Consider the following 16,774-nt stretch of genomic DNA (forward strand, 5'->3'; position numbering starts at 1 on the left):
TTTTACATTTTTATGAACTGAAATATCTTCCTTCATGACCTTTATTTTTACTTTACTTTTTATTGAGATATAATTGACCCATAGCTTCATGACCTTTAATACTAAATTTCTAAATGAATCTCCTCTGAGTTGATCCTCAGTTCTATTTCTTTCTAGTTTCTCTACAGTTAAGTTGTAATGTTTAATTTCTTTAATTTACCTAGAATTTATTCAGGTGTACTGTTTAAGGTGTTTTTTTTTCTTCCCCAAGTTCTTAACCAACTATTCCAATGCCTTTTCCTCCAGTTAAGTTGCAATGCTTCCTTTATCTTTTTTTAATGCTTATATAAAATTGGGTCTAGTTCTGCCTAGCCAGTCTGTTAAATTGATGCTTAAGCCATATAATGTTTCACTATCCTCCAATTAAGTTCTGTCTTCAAAATGTTCTGTGCCATCTCCCGTTTATTCTTCCAGATGAATTTTTAAAATAATTATATCTGATTCTAAAAGGACTCTATTGGAATTTTTACTGAAATTACATGACTTGACAATTAAGAATTGACATCTTTACAATTTTAACTTTGCCATCCAGGAAAGCTTTTCTTCATTAAATTTTCCCATATGTCTCAACAAAATGTGGTCATTTTCTTCACACAGATCACTGACATTTCAAATAAAGTTGATTTCTAGGTATTTTGTATTTGTTATGTTATTTTAGATTGTTTTCTAATTGGGATATTAGTGGTGTATGTAGGGAAACTCACTAACTTGACAAGACAGTCCAATTGACGCTCTTCTTGTCACCGCATCCTTTTGCTTCTTAGCTACCTCCTTGCAGGTACCACCCAGAGATCTGGGTTCTGCCCTGTGAAGCTAGATGGAGTGAAACCACACCTCCTCCTACAGGAGAAATTTTCATCTCTTCGGAGACTGCTGTCATGTTTCCAGCAGCCTTCTTTTGCCCTGGCCAAATAACCCCAACTGACAGGATGAAAGCAGTATGTGAGAAAGACTCAAATGACCTTGGTGAGGAGGGGGGATTTGGGGCAGGGTAGACTAGAGGTGGGGGACCGGTGAGGACTGGCTTCTGTGGTAACCCAGGCTTAAAGAGATGGACGAGGCTGAGCACAGGGAAAGAGGCGAAGAAACATCCGGACATGTTGACAAACTGGGTATTTTAAGGGATAAAGAAATGGAAAGGGGAATCAAAGGTAGCTTTAAAATCTCTAGCCTGAAGAGAGTGATTCTCTCCACTAAGTATGAGAGGTTGGAAAGGGAAGTTTCGAAGGAAGTCAATTTCAGTCCTCCTGACCCTGAGATTAGGAGTCCAAAGAGATACATCTATAGACCAGCATGAGATAATAGAAAACATATTCCTGGCACAGCACTCCTAAAAGCCTTGTAATTTCCTAAGTGATAAGAGAACTGGGAGCATCTTTTGTTATGAGGTGACTCTGGGGCGGGGGTCCTGGATGGGCACTGGTCACCAGAAAGACTAAGCCATGATTAAAAGCTTGGATTCTTCAGCCCCGCCCCCGATTCCTCCAGAGAGGGGAGAGGGGCTAGGACTGGAGTTCACGATTGATTACACCTACGTAATGGAGGAAGACTCCATAAAATCCCAATAGATGGGGATCGGAGAGCTTCCAGGTGCGCGACACATCTTCATACGGGGAGGGTGACGCACCCCAATTCCCCGGGGGCTGAAGTTCCTGCGCTCAGGACCCTCCCTGTGCTCAGGACCCTCCCAGCCCTCGCCCTATGGATCTCTTCATCTGGCTGTTCATCCTTTATCATATCCTTTAATAAATTGGTAAAGGTAAGGAGGTGTTTCCCTGAGTTCTCTGAGCCTCTCCAGCAAATTAATTCAAACCCAAGGAGGAGATTGTGGGAACCTCCAGTTTGTAGCCAAGTCAGACAAAACTCCAACTAGGGACCTACGACTTGCAACTGGTATCTCAAGGTCAGGGTAGGCGAGCAGCCTCTTGGGATTGAGCCCTTAAACTTATCTCCAGGTAGATGGTGTCAGAATTGAGTTAAATGATAGGACACCCAGTTGGTGTTGCAGAATTGCTTGGTGTGAGGAAAACCCCCACACATTCGATGACCACAAGTGTCAAAAGTGTTCTGGGTACGTAGTAAGGGAGACACACAGGTGGAAACAGTTTTTCCTAAATATCAATGTTTTTCCAATTTTCCCCCACCATCATATATTTTACATAGCAGGCTAATTCAAACACAAACACACCTGGGGGGAGGGGCTAGCTCAGTGGTAGAGTGCCGACTTAGCATGCATGAGGTCGTGGGTTCAGTCCTCAGTACCACCATTAAGCAAAATAAGAAGAAGAAGAAATTAATTACGCCCGAAACAAAACAAAACCAAACACAAATAAATGGATATAAAAGAGTATAAAGATCCCCAGACACCTGCAGACATACATGAGTTTGGCCTAGCACACTAGTGACACGGAGGAAAGGCACTGAACTGGCAGATTAAGTCATGAGGACAAGTGACTTCCTTCTCCTCTGCTGTCTGAGATCCTGTGGTCTAAGACTTGGCGACCAACACCCTGTCAGGAAGTGAATTATCCTGCCACCATCTACCCTCAGTCCCATGTCCCAGAGGGCTCCAGGGAAAGAGAGATTCCAGCAGAAAGGCCAGAGACATTTTAGAATTCAAAGTAGGTCTCGCTGCCAATCCACAGAGCACACAGAGCTAGAAATCACTCACCTTTTAAGAAGCATCTCCTTCAGCCTCAGCCTGGATAAGGATTTTCCTTGGAGAAAGAGGGGCCAGAGAATATTTAGGTCTCCCACTTTGAGTTTCAAGGCCATGGCTCTTAGAACTGGGGCAGGGAAGGCAGGAAACAATTTCTCCTTGCAAAGCTGGAGTCCTAAATCGAAGCGTGGAAAAGAGGCCAAGGGCCCTAGGCTAACATCTGCTGTTGGGTCAGAGCCTGAGCAAACTCAGGCCCAGGCTCTGCTCCGCTTGGCACTGAGGAATGAGGGAGCCCAGAAGATGAGCAGAGGCCCCACAAAAACCACAGCAACACACATCGAAGAGCTGATTAAAGACAGAAAGTTGCTTCTCTACCCCAAGGGATATTACCCTCCTCACTCAAATTAAGTTGCTTTAAGCCATCTCACGTGAGAACATCTTTCCAGAATACATCTTGGAACACTTCACAGTACAAGGGTTTTTTTAACTAGAGACGAAAGTGAGCCAATCAATTTTTGGCTATAGAAACTCTGTTCAAATAAAAGGTCCAATGCAGCATTTGGTTGAAATACCATGTCCCTATCAGGCTTTTTTCCATCCAGGGAGGGGACAGATGAAGAGGTGGGAGGACTGGGGCAGTTTTTCAGGAGGCAAGGAGCGCTCCTGCAGGCTTCCCCACGTTGGGGTGACGCTCTGAGTTTACAGGAGGCTGGTGATGACAGCTGCGTGTCCGGGCAGCTCTCAACACCCAGCTCAAAGAAACAGGCCTTCATGGCAAAGGTCCCAGGGAGTCAGACTCCATCTTCCCTCCACAACATATTCACGGAGCACAGAGGAGTTGGCGGACAAATGACATAACACAGGCAATAAACAGACGGCTGAAGTCAGGAGCAGCTTCTCACCACGCCCTTTCTCAGGCCCGGGGCTCTCTCTCACTCTCCCGTCCCCATCCTCCGTCTCTAATTGAAAAGGTTGCCAAGATCTAAACTACCTTTCCAGTGACCACTTTCTTTTCCCAGAGACCCCCCTGAGCCCCTGTTCCTTCCAGCCGTTGTACAACTAAACTAAGGGAAATACACCCGAGAGGCATGTTCTGGTCCAAGGAATCGGTTAGAGCTCTAGTTCTCATCTCCAGAATGTTCGTTATCTCCGGCTGGAATCTCTGCTCATCCCACCAAGTCCTCAGGGCCCAGTGGAGAGCCTCCCTTCCCTGAATGGCAGCACACTCACTTCTGTCTTCTTCCAGCCTTGCAGTCTTCCTGGCCCCCGAGGCAACCCCACCCTGCTTCCACCCTCTTAATATTCTGAGAACAAGCAGTCCAGATACACCCCTGCCGAGCAAGACTGCCAGAGAAAGAAGAGAACCCAGGCCGTCAGAGGCCAAACCCAGGTCTGGAATGGAAGGAGGTTTCTGGTACATTCTGAAGCCTAGGGTGTGAATTACCTGAGAAGCAGGAGAAAGGGGAAGAAAAGTCGCAGGAGAAAAGCTTACATTCCTTTGATTGAAGGAAAAAGGGGCTTAGAAAGGAAGTGGGGCCCGGGGTTCAGGGCTTGCATTTCTAGTTTCTTTGGTCCGGGGAAGATTTGTGTAAATTTAGCTATGTCCTCGTTGGGCCCTGCAGTCAACAACATTTTTGGCAGAAAGAAAGAGAGAAACAAAGAAAAGACCATTGGACTAATTGAATGATGCCCAGAGATAGCCAAAAACTAAACCCTCCAACAGCTGCAGTCAGCATTTCCAGGGTACTATTCATTTCTGCAAAGGATGTGGAGTTAGTCATCTACCTCCAGTGCTGATTGGTAAATCTCTTAAGTAATCACAGGACCTTTCCTCTGGCCAGTTCTCTTCCAACTGAGAGGACACACAGTGGCCAAGCGTAGGGATCCCACAAGGCCGCCACCCCGGGCAGGGTCAAAGCTAAAAAGTTAGGGGCTACCTCCTACACAAGGACTCGGACCACAGAGCTCAGCTGCTTAACAGGGACATTCTAACTCCTCTGAATGCCACAGAGTCCTCATACCATAGTGTTTGAGGTGCCTCCACACCTCCCAGGTGTGGACAACAGGGTGCCCAAAATTATGTTCTTTCATCGTCCCCTGAAAAGTGAACAGAAACCAAGCCAGGCGCACAAGGAGACACATTAACATAATTTATTAAATTCACCATCCAGAGAATATGCCACAGGAAAGACTATCAGAGCTGGAAGGGCCTGTGGAGATGATCGGGTCCCACCCTCCCGCTGTACAGATGGAAAGGACGGTGTGAACACCGGAACAGCATTCGGGACAAAGCCAGCACGCGAGCCCAGCCGGATGCAAACACCACAGACTTCAGGCTTCTGGTTTTGAGCCAAGCAGAACCTAAAGACTTTTAAAAAAATTTATACATTGCTTTTCCTGGAGGTAGGAGGTAATTAGGTTTATCATTATTTATTTTTAATGGAGGTACCGGGGACTGAACCCAGGACCTGGTGCATGCTAAGCATGCACTCTACTGCTGAGCTATACCCTCCCCCCAGAACCGAAAAACTTAATCCATGTTTATTTTGCATTTTCTTGTATCCTATAATACCACATTCTGATGCTTATCTCCTTCTTGAGGCTGCCGGAAGGGCCCTAAAGAAAACACGATGAGGGGCAGGTTCCTTCAGAGCCAGGACAACAGACTGTGGAGTGTGGGGGTGCAGAAGGTTTAGGGAAGAATTCCATCCCTCCTGACTGCCTTCTTCGCTCAAACAACATACACTCAGACCCCAATACCTCCGGGCAAATAAGCTTGCCTTTCTGAGGTACCGAGCAGGTTTGGAGGAGGAAGGGAAAAGAAGCAGGCAGAGGAAAGAGAGAAAAAGATTTATAACAACGCCATTCTGAAGTCAACAAGTCCAGCGGGAACACTCTTCCCAGGGTGGGGCAAGTCCAAACACCGCAAGAGAAGGCTGTAGATCTCTGGTATTAAATCAGCTGTGAGATGTAAGCAAAACCACCAATAACTTAGCAAAATAAATACCAAGTGAGTTTTGCTGAGATGGATGTAACCCAGTGAAAACAGTTTTTGGCTGAGTCAAGAAGACTGCAACTTGGGGGAAAACCCTAAGAAGATTCTGGGAGTCTTCACAGCAGAGAGAAGTCGGACTCACTGTCTGTGGCCTTAGAGACTCTTTCTGCTAAGAGCTACTCCCTGAAGGACACACCCCCCCCCGCCACCACCAAAAGGCAAGCCCGTCCAGTTGAAGTTAAGGTTCATCGACTCTGACCACGCCATGACAGGTAGCCCCACTGTCTATCTGGAAGAGGCCCCAGGTCAGCATGGGCTGAGGGTGGAGCAAGTAGAAAAACAGTTTGTTGCTAAGAACTGATCTGTGTTTATGGGAGGAACTTCGTTCCCCGGGGACACTCTCCAATCACTTTGGACATCTGTGCTTCCAGCTCCTAGGGCCACTGAGGTCCTCCGGCTGAGGACCTGGCTTCTGGGGCAGCCGAACTCCAGTCTATAACAGAAGGGAGGCCCTGCTACAGAGAGAAACAGTAACTACGGAAACAAGGATACTGCCCTGGCTCCAAAGGCCGCAGTGTCCAGAGGGGCGTCATCCTCCGTCTGCCCAGCGTGCAGAGGACAGGCATCTGGAACCGGCGGGACACATGAACCCCAAGCCGGGGTGCAGCCAGGGAGCAGTTGGGAGGTCAGAGTCAGGGCCAGCAGCCTCCAGGGGTGGTGGGCTCCTCTGCAGAGGTGGCAACCACGGCGGCGTCTGGCTCCTTCTTCAGCTCATGTTTCCACCACTCGGATGAGAGGCATGGGCTTAGGGCTGGGGGGCTTGGCTATCCTAACGCTGAAAAGGAAGTTGGAAAGGCTGAGTGCTGTGTTGTTGCCCACCTTTCACTGTTTGTCCCACTGGGGACCTAAGAGCAGGGCGGGGAGGATACCCAGTGCTGGGAGACCTGATCTGAGCTATTTATCATGATGGTGGTGGAGGCGGGGGTGGTTGGTGCTCAGAGTGGACAGAACGAGCCAAGGCCAGGCCTCCCAGACAGAGCTCTGCCTGCTACCTCGCCCCGAGGCTCCCTGCGCGGCTGACTGCCCCTGCAGGGCCGTGGGGAAGCAGGGCTGCCCACTCTGGCAGAAGTCAGGCAGCATCCTTCCCAATTCTGCTGCTGCACACATTCTGGTTATTTTTATAATGAGACTGTTGGATTAAAAAAAAGAAAAACGCCCCTCCAGTCTGCCTCCTGATTCTACACTTCAGGGTCAGCTGATCTCTTGGTTCTAATGCTCGGAAACAGTAACTGTCAGCGCCGTCTAAGAGAGGGTTAGGGGAGAGGCACTTTTGTCTGCTGGCAGGTGAAAAGAGAGGGCGCGGTTGAACAGCTGAGGGGTGGCTGTGACTGTGATTCTTGAGTTTTTCAAAGTCTTGGACCTTTTTGTGAATCTCTTGGGAACAAAAGGCCCTCCCTAGAAATACGCGCTCACTGCATTTTCACGATTGTTGCTGCCGTGTCAGGGGGTTCATGCACCTCTAGCAGCCTTTCCTGGGCCTCCGTGGGGTTTTGGCATCAGGCTCTACCCTAATCTGGTTAGAAAATGGTTCAGGTGGAGAATGGGTCTGATTAGAGACTGGGAGAATAAAGCTGGATTTAGAAGAGCCTCGTCCTGGCCTCAGCACTAAACGTTCCCTTCCCATGGCTCCTCTGCCCGTCTCTCCTTCGCTTCCCACCTGGGCCCAGCTCCGCGCACAACAACCCACCTGCTCGGGTTCTCAGTCTTGGCCCGGTTCTGGGTGCTGAAGTTGCCGTAACTGATCTGCTTCTCTATCAGGTGTTCCATCCGGTCGTGCATCTCTAAATTCTGTTAACGCAGGTTACGGGGTTAGAGCTGGCCTTTTTCTACCTTGCCTTTTGTCACATTGAACAGGCTCGTTCTGGTCTCTCCACCGCTGTGTTTGTGCTGCTGTCACCCCCACCCCTATCGTGCGTGCCACCACCAGGACGCCCTCTCCCCACATCCTCCCCACTCCAGGCTGCTCTCTCCAGTCTCCTCCCCCGAGGAGGTGTTCTCTCAAGAACTCTGTGCGACACTGATCGCTATACAATTACTGCAAATAATTTCCTATAGTCAGTTGAGATATTTACTTCTGTTCGTCGATATGCTTTTCTATAAAGTATTCTTAGGTGATTTTTAAAATGTATTTTATCTCTAAGTCTAGACTACAAACTCTCTGGAGATGAACAACCCTGTCTCCTGTTTCCTTTTAGCTCCCTCGCTACCTGGGATCTTCACACAATGCTTGCAAAGCAACCTCAGGTAGTCAGTCAATGGACAGGAAGGGCCCTGAGGTACAGCGGAAGCTAGACCCAGAACAACAGCCCATCGCCTTTGTCATGCAAAGGATGCCCCCTGCAGAAGGCCTCATCCTTCAAAGCCCAGCTCCACTGTCAGAGCCCCTGTTAAGGCCACACAGTCAGAATGAAGGGGCGACCTCCATGCCGCCACGGCGCGGGCTCGCCCCAAGAGGATATATCCCTTCAGAGCAGGGACAGGCCTTACCATTGTCTGCCACTCCGTGAAGGTTCTCAGAAAACGTTTACTCAGCTGAAATGAAGATCAACCAAGCACCCCAGATACTCACTTCTGTGCAGCAGCTAGACAGGACCAAGCCCCCCTCCAGAATCTCCCCCTCCCTCACATCCAGGCTTTTCTTCCAGCGTCTGCTCCCTTCCCAGGGCTGCCCAGAGCACACACCTCAGCCTCCAGGTAGGCGATTTTCTCTTTGAGCTCCTGGATGGCGGTGTCCTTTGACTGGATCACAGCTTTTGAATTCTGGAGCTGCAAAGACATGGGAGACACCGGAGCTCACTGTGAAATGACTCATGACACACTCATCAAACTTCGCCCCACCGTCGCGGGAGCCAGCAGAGACAAAGGGCAGAGCTTTGCACCGCTTGCGAGATATGCTCAGCTTGTCTGTAAATGCCCCATTTCAATCAGTGTTAAACTCTTGCTTATCCCGGGCGTGGGGGGCAGGGGGTGTGAGGGGAACACCACCCTGATAGTCCAAAATAATGGTTGATTCCAGAAACCATTCCATTTGACTTTGGGAAATACAAATTATGTATTCATTCAAGAAATATTAATTGAGTGCTACTGTATGACAGGCCCTGTTCTACAAACCCCATGAACCTGACAGACAAAACCCAGCCCTCCTGGAGCTGACGTGTAGCAACGATGCCCTCCCGATTAGGGGGTCTGAAGTTCTCAAAACAATTCTACAAAACGTCATATTTTGATATGATACCATACGCTACCCTAAAGCTTGGGCAGGGGAAGGCACAGAAATCTGCCATGAGGTGCAAAAGTTGATCATCTACACACAGATAAGTGAGTTTATTGCGACTTAATTATCCATTTGCCGGCACCCTTCAAAGTGTAAGAGACTAACTTTCCCTTCTTGTCCCACGGGAAAGCACAAGGAAAATGACCAAAAATGTAGGGGAAAGATGGGAGAAGAGCAAATCCCAGCCACCCAATCCCAGTCAGCAGTAGCTATAAATGTTTTATGGGACACTTATGGACATAAGCCAAGATTCTCAAGAGAATAAATAAATAAAGATATAGACCTGACAGGAAAACAGGGCTAGACTCAACGCAGCGACTTCCAGAGGGGGAACCCAAAGCGGGGGAAGATCTGACCCCACCTACCTGCTCTATCATTTGCCGGACTTTCCGCTGCTGGCTTTTAAGCATGTCATCCAAGTGGTGGATCTTCTCCCGCAACCCAGCCACTTCCTTTTCCAGGCTCGCAGCCCTGGGGATTGAGACCAGAAGCTGAGGCAAGGGGAAACGATGCTTTCTCTACCCAGTCTCAGCCAGGGCCTTGGGCTCAGGGGGGTCTTGATCAGGTGTGATTCCCCAGTGGTCTGCTGTGAGGAGTGGGTGGCGGGATACCTCAGAACACCACATCAGAAGCATCCCTAGAGACCACCTAGTCCAAATGAGGGAACTGAGGCTCAGAAGGTTAGAAAGGATAAGTCATTCTGGAGAGCCCTACAGGTAAAACTAGAGCCAATGGGTAGATGTTCCAAGGAAGCAGTTCTTAACACAGGAAAGACTTTCTCAGTATTAAAGTTGTCAGAAAGTGGACAGCCTCATTCAGGTAGGAGCTGGGAATACAATACACAAGACCATCTCGCTGCTGGCAGGGATTTTATATCAAGAGGGAGATAGATTTGAGGACCCTTAAAGCCTCTTCACACAAGTCTGTTTCTGAGTCTCCCAATTTCCAGACACTGCTGTTACCTTTGCATCTTCTAAGCAAACTGGTCAAGATCTCCAAAGGTCAGGTGGCCAAGGAGAGTGCCCCAGAGCTCAGAGCTCTGAAGGATTGCTGGTACCCATTACTGTCTGGTTCTGCCTGAGGAAGCAGACCAGTGCCTGCTGCTAGAAGGTGGGTGGTACTCGGCATAGGAGACTACACAATCTGAGCCCCCCAACTCATCCTTCCTAAGCTTCAAACATTCTAAGTTTCCATCCTCAGCTCTCTGGTGCCCCCCTTCTCAGTCTCCTTTTATTTAGAAAGTCAGCATTTATGATGCATAGCTACCACTTGCCATTCCCAAGTCTCGGTTTTTGGATTATCTGCTCTTTTTTGTTTCTCTTGCTCCTTCCTCTTGGTCACCTGCCCGTGAGGACTTCCACCACTGAGGAGGGAGCTGAGTAACTTAATAGCAATTCTGCCATGAAACTGAGCCTGAAAGAACACTACAATAAGATGTCTGCATTTTCCATGTCAGGCAGGCCTCGATCGAGTTTATCCCAAAGCAGAGAAAATGCCCCCAGGAGACTGAAGGGTCCAAGAAGGCAAGGATCATGTCTGTTCATCTTGGAATTCTTTTGAAGGCCCTCCAGGTAACGTCTGCTGAACTTAGAAAGGTCCAACTTATACAACAAAGACCAGACCAATATGCTAATGTTAAATGTGATTAACCACTTGAGATCTTATAAATTAATTGCCAACAGCATAAAGGACTTCTAAATTCTTGAAGGTCTAAGAGCGGCTCAATCTTTGCTCTGTAGGTTTCACTGGTCTGGGGTCTCTGATCCCCTCTGACCAGAGGAATCTGCAAACCACTCTAACTCTGGAGTAGAAAGGATCTCAGCGATCCCCTGTGTGCCACCACTGACAGGTGGGTCTCAGTGTTTGGGTCGTTTCAGATGAAAGCAGGTTAAGGATCTCTCCACGAAGGTGCTCACTGTCATTTTCATTAGCACGGTATGTGAGGAAGTTATTCGATTTTTCCCTCAGGTAGTTTAGAGCTGCTTTTGGTTTGAGGGGAGTAAACTATGGTGGAATATTGCCACTTCCACATCCAGTGTAACAACCATACAACGATGTACCATGATGGCAGACGCTTCACCAGCTCCCACTGACTCTGGCTCTGACACTGTAAGAGCCTTTTCTTTGGGTTGTTACTCCACGGAAGATGAACTCCTCGGAGATGGCAGTCTCCCAGACAGTATCTCCATGGGCAGGGCCCCACCCCGAGCAGGCACACAGTGAGTCAGAGCTGGAAGATCTGACATCAGCACCAGCTCCCTCCCCAGGTCTGTGGCCTCCCTGCACCCCAACTCCACGGCGAACAAGGGCCCTTACCTTTCTTGTTCTACTTGGCAGTCACCATTCTTGCTCCGAAGTTCCTCCAGGGCTGTCTCCCCTTCCTTGACCTTCGTCAGTAAGGCCTGATGCTCCTGAAGGGACCAAGGGAAAGAAAAATCTCAGATGAGGAGAAGGCAACTGTTTCTGCGCTGGGGTGAAATGGGCACTAGGCGTGGGACAGCTGCCAACGAGCAGCAGGCCAAGCTGGTTTGATGGGGCGCCCTCCCCTGTTAGGGACAACCCTTCCCACCCTCAGCACACAGAACCTTCTCAGCCTCACCCAGCTGCCCGGAGGGAGAGGCTGGCCCTGCATTACCCAGGCCCACCTGCCAGCTATGGCTACCAAGCCCCGAGAAACCAGGCTGAGTGGCTCCCTGAGAGCTGTCTGCCAAAGCCAAAGGGCAGCTGCGCAGGAACCGCCTAAAATAGAAATGGGTTCAACTCTAGGCATCAAGGGCTAGTGGGATAGAGAAGACCTTCCCATTCCTTAAGGGCTAAAAGGTACTGGAAGGTATTTGCCAAAGGAAGCTGTGAAGCGTGCTTTTCTGGAGCTGCTCAGAGAAGGAGAGTCTCTGCAACCATCTCAGTCCGTCCCGGGGTGCCTCCCTGCCCAGGAGCCTGGGTGCTGATCAGCAAGGCTCCGACATTACCGTCTCCATTCCCAGCAAGCGCCTCTGCAGCTCCCCGACTTCTGCCTCCTTCTGCTCCACTCTGTCTTCCGCTCTCTGGAGGGCTGCGTGACTCTGCTCTGCTTCTCTCTGGTACCGGCTGAGTGTGACCTGTGACACAGGATGGGGATGTGTTAAGTGTGGGTGGGGAACATGGCGGGTGGCGGGGAACATGGATAAAAGCCTTAGAAAAGAACCCAGGAGCCTGGGTGCGGTGATGGGAAAAGAGAGGTAAGCCTGAAAAGTACACCTCCATCGCCCGCTCGGGAAGCAGCAGGTTAACTCCACTTCCAGCTGATCGAGCCCTGCTTTTTTTGTTGTTGTTTTTCTTTTGTTCTGTTTTTTGGGTTCTAAAAAAAATTTTATTGAAGTATAGTTGATTTACAATGTTATATTAGTTTCCAGTGTACAGCACAGTGATTCACTTAGGCATATACACATATACACATATTCTCTCTCATTACAGGTTACTACAAGCCATTAAATATAGTTTCCTGTGCTATACCTTAGGACCTTGTTGTTTATTCCATACCGAGTAGTTTGTATATGCCAATCCCAAACTCCCAGTTTATCCTGCCCTCTTCCCTTCCCCTCGGTAACCATAAGTTTGTTTTCTATGTCTGTGAGTCTCCTGTTTTGTAAATAAGTTTGTGTTATTTTTTTAGATTCCACATATAAGTGATATCCATAGGATATTTGTCTTTCTCTGTCTGATTTACTTCACTTAGTATGATAATTTCTAGGTCCATTCATGTTGCTACAAATGGCATGATTTCATTCCTTTTTATGGCTGAGTAGTATTTCACACACCACACACACACACACACACACACACACACACACACACACACACACTACATTTTCTTTATCCAGTCATCTGTTGACGGACATTTAGGTTGCTTTCAGGTCTTGGCTATTATAAAAAGTGCTGCTATAAACATTGGGCTGCATGTATCTTTTTGAATTAGAGTTTTCTCCAGATATATGCCCAGGAGTGGGATTGCTGGACCATATTTTTAATTTTTTAAGGAGCCTCCATACTGTTCTCCACAGTAGTTGAGCTCTACTTTAGAGTGACACCTGGAACCCACAGACTTTCCACTTTCCAGGTGGCTGATTCTCCAGCATCCCCAGCAGCCCTCCAGTGCCACCCAAGCTTCACCCAGTGTTGCGGCTTTCCTCCCAGTGCAAACGTGAAGAATCCAGGAAAGGATATCTCCAACACTCTTTCTTCTGCCTCCCCCTCCTCCTCGCCCTCACTTCAAGCAAGTGAGGCATCTGAAAGGGCCGCTAGACACCAGGAAGAACCTGCTCTTTGTCAAACAAGGCAAGCCAATTTGAAAAGAACAGAAACAGAATTGAGAGTGAAGAAAAGTAAGAACTTGCCTCCTTTCCTCCCATATGCATTTTGCCAACTCCTAATTACCCTTCAGACCCCAGCTTAGACACCCCTTCCTCCAGGGAGCCTGAGCTTCCTCTGTGCGGCCACAGAGGACACACAGCCCTTCCCTCTCACAGCACTGAGCCGATTCTGCCTGGTCACTGTGTGCGTCCCCCAGGCAACCATCCGTTTCTGACGGCGGAGACCTTGGGCACCATGACCTTTCCAGAGTGCAGCCCAGCACCCAGCACACGGTCACTGCTCCGTAACGTCATGAATGAAATTAACGTTCATCTAGTCCAACCCTCTCCTTTCACACCTAAAGATCAACTGACCTATTCAAGACTACACAGCCAGTGAATGCAGAACCAGTGCTAGAACCCGGTTACTTCATCCATTTCAATGCTTCCCAGTTACCCCACACTGACTCCTCAATCAATTACTAAAAAAGAATCCAGGTGACCTTCGGAAAGCCTAACCAGCCCCAGTAAAACAGAATACCAGCAACCAGTTTGTCTGGCTCCCGCCAAAGTCATTATCAGGGAGGAGAAAGTAAAGCACAGGATGAGGTGTGATGAGACGTGTCCATGCTGCGCACCAGCCCTGTCCGGAGCAAACTCGCTGCAAATCCTTCCTGAAGGCCAGGAGCCGGCAGGACGAGAAACGTACGCTTCACGGCAGGTTGTCTTCATGGTAACTGACAACCTTACCCTTCCCACCCTCTAGGTTCAGAAAAGGAGACCAGAAAGTCTAATTCCTAGGAGAGACTGAGAAAAGCCTTCAAACGTCCCAGATTAGGCTGGAACAGGCCAGCCCCATGGGCAGGAACGTACACACAGGCCTCTCATTTCTGTATATAAACACTGCACCCAGGATGATGTGTGCTCGGAGCGTAGCATTAACGGGCCATGGGCCATCCTCACACCCAGCTGTAGAATCACAGAGGGAAAAAAAATAAAAAACACTCCCCTGCCACAGCTGTCCCATAGCTCCAGCCAGTCCTGCCCTAAGGGAACCACTTAATCATAAGAGGGTGTGGCAACCTACCCCAATAGTGGGAGCAACCTGAGGAGCGAGGAGCGTCTCCTACCACAGGTGGGTGCTACGTGCCATGGCTTAAAGGGCAGCCCCTCATAAGAAGCCATGGGCTCATGGTTCACAGCTGTCAGGGCCCTTCAAGCCCTGGGCTTTTTATTACTCAGTACACTTTCGCTCAAGCTTTGAAACCCAGGGCTGGCGGAGCCCTCTGGGTGCTGACAAAACCAACCACTGCACTTTACAATGCCTCTTGGTAAAGACATTTCCTCCCAAAGTTTCAGTCTAGTTAGTGCTACAGCCTCAGCCTCCCCTTCCTCCCATTCTGCTCCAAGAAGGCAGACAACAGCTGAGCTCATTCATCAGCAATTAAATCGTCCAAGTTGTGGAATCTGAAGTAGACACGACCAACTCCTTTACTGCACGGCTACTTTGTTCTGAGCCCAGACTAATCCTAGTATTACCCTAAGTTCAAATTATTTAGGAAAACCCACTTGTGAAACTGATCACTAAGAAAAATACAGCATATTTTTTATTTCTAAACCCTTCTAAGTAATAAATATCTTTACACATATTACCTCACTCAATCCACACAACAATCTTGTGAAATTCATGACCCCTTTTAATAAAAGTTGAAACTGATGGTTAGGGAGGTTAAATCACTTGCTCAAGTAAGACTTCAAGTACTCTTGAGACAGCTGGTCATTCTCACTGCCCTTGGTCCTCACCCTCAAAACACTTCTCAAAAATTCTCTGAGTCTATGAAAGAGAAGACTTCAGGCTGGGACTCCCCTTTCCACCAGCCCCTGGCAAGCCTGGGCAGGGCAGACGCCTATCATCACACATTTATGACCTAGAAAGTACTTTATGTGGGGGTGAACAATAGCAGGTAACAGACTCTTACTCTCACATCGAGCAGTTAAGAAAACTGCCCCGAGTTTGCCTGGTGTCCCTCATCTTATACTCCAAGAATTTTCTGGGAAGCATGGAAGACCTCACACACTTTTAATACTGGGAGACCTTCTATTTTGTATTCTTTTAACCTTCTATAATAATCTAGTATTACTTTTATAACAATAATTGAGATACGCAAGATCACAGAGCTCTGTGTAGTGTAGCCAAGACTGGATTTAAAGTCCCCTGATTCCACCGGCACAGTTCTTCCTAGGACCACACCGATTCATCTACTCATCCGGTCCACACCTCAGAGGCCCCCCCTGAAGCCAGGTATTGTCCCAGACACTGGGGATGCAGCGGTGAACTTGATGGCAATGTTCCCTGCCTGCACAGTGCTTAGAGCCCAGTAGTTCTGACCACAGTACTTACAGAAAGGGCTTCTGAATTACTTGCCATCCCAGACCAGCGCCACCACTCGACTCCAGGAGGGCAGAGGCTCGAAAGCTGACCTTCGAACTGTGGGCTAGCCTTGGACAGCAAAGCTATAAATATCCAGGAAAGAGTAAAGCAGACAGGAATTGCCCCCAGGCCTCAAGGCCTAGCCTTCCCAGTTGATGGCATCCAGCCATCCAGTGGCCCAACCCTCAGGGCACCCTCTCCCCAAATCCCACATCTCACCTCAAAACCCGCACGGTCTGACTGGCGCTGCTGCTCAGCCTCCTGCAGCTTGACAAGCAAGTCCTGCACAGTCTTCTTCAAGCTCTCGACATCTTCGTTTACACAAGTATCCACCTACAGCCCAAGCAGGGAAGGGACAGTGAAGCCACCACATTCGTGACTTGTAACAGAAGGTCCTCCCACAACACACACTTGCTTGGACCTTTTTGTCCAGACCACCCTCACAAAAGAATTCACATCACACAAGAGGAAAGTCAGTCAGTCTTAGGCACCCAGGAGTTCTGAGTTATTCATATGAAGACATTCTCTCTTCACATCCTAAAGAACTCAACTAGCTTCCAATCACCTCATTATCTTAGGACACACCGCAACCTTTATGCATGAATCAACATGTTTATGCCGTCCTTATGTGTGTGTGTGTGTGTGTGTGTGTGTCCTGCTTCCAACAGACTAGAGTTCTCTGAGAGCAGGGACCACGTTCCCCTTTGGACCGCAGTTCCCCAAGGGCAGGGACTGTGCCACACTCATCACAAGGGGTGCGTCCCCAAGGCATGTCTTTTGTTGCTCTCTGCACCTAGCATACAGATCAGCAGATAAAGAGTTACTGACAGACGGGCAGGTTTAGGGCAAAAGCACCCAGTAAGTCCAGGAACCCACTTCGATGTAGGAAAAGGTGCCTCACTGAGGTTACTGTGAGTCTCTCCCCAGACACACCCAATCGTGGCCTGGTGGGGTGGTTAGGGCTGAGCTGACATGTGGGGTCTCGGCC

The 16,774-nt window shown here is 48.8% G+C and overlaps 1 protein-coding gene across 3 annotated transcripts in view; it reads right to left on the reverse strand.

Moving 5' to 3' along the window:
* Nucleotides 1–4,833: 4,833 nt before the first annotated feature.
* The window catches only part of TUFT1 (tuftelin 1), a 37,936-nt gene continuing 25,995 nt past the window's right edge, over nt 4,834–16,774 (reverse strand). For all 3 annotated transcript variants that reach the window (XM_006216996.4, XM_015250129.3, XM_006216995.4), the window contains 7 exons: nt 16,006–16,119; nt 11,997–12,125; nt 11,344–11,438; nt 9,393–9,498; nt 8,436–8,519; nt 7,441–7,541; nt 4,834–6,528 (listed from right to left, as the gene is read on the reverse strand). In XM_006216996.4, coding sequence (XP_006217058.1) covers nt 6,465–6,528; nt 7,441–7,541; nt 8,436–8,519; nt 9,393–9,498; nt 11,344–11,438; nt 11,997–12,125; nt 16,006–16,119 — 693 coding nt within the window. In that variant the 3' untranslated portion in view covers nt 4,834–6,464. The remainder of the gene's footprint in view (nt 6,529–7,440; nt 7,542–8,435; nt 8,520–9,392; nt 9,499–11,343; nt 11,439–11,996; nt 12,126–16,005; nt 16,120–16,774) is intronic.

The sequence above is a fragment of the Vicugna pacos genome, chromosome 21, assembly GCF_048564905.1.
Source record: "Vicugna pacos chromosome 21, VicPac4, whole genome shotgun sequence".
In the NCBI taxonomy this organism is placed as follows: domain Eukaryota; kingdom Metazoa; phylum Chordata; class Mammalia; order Artiodactyla; family Camelidae; genus Vicugna; species Vicugna pacos.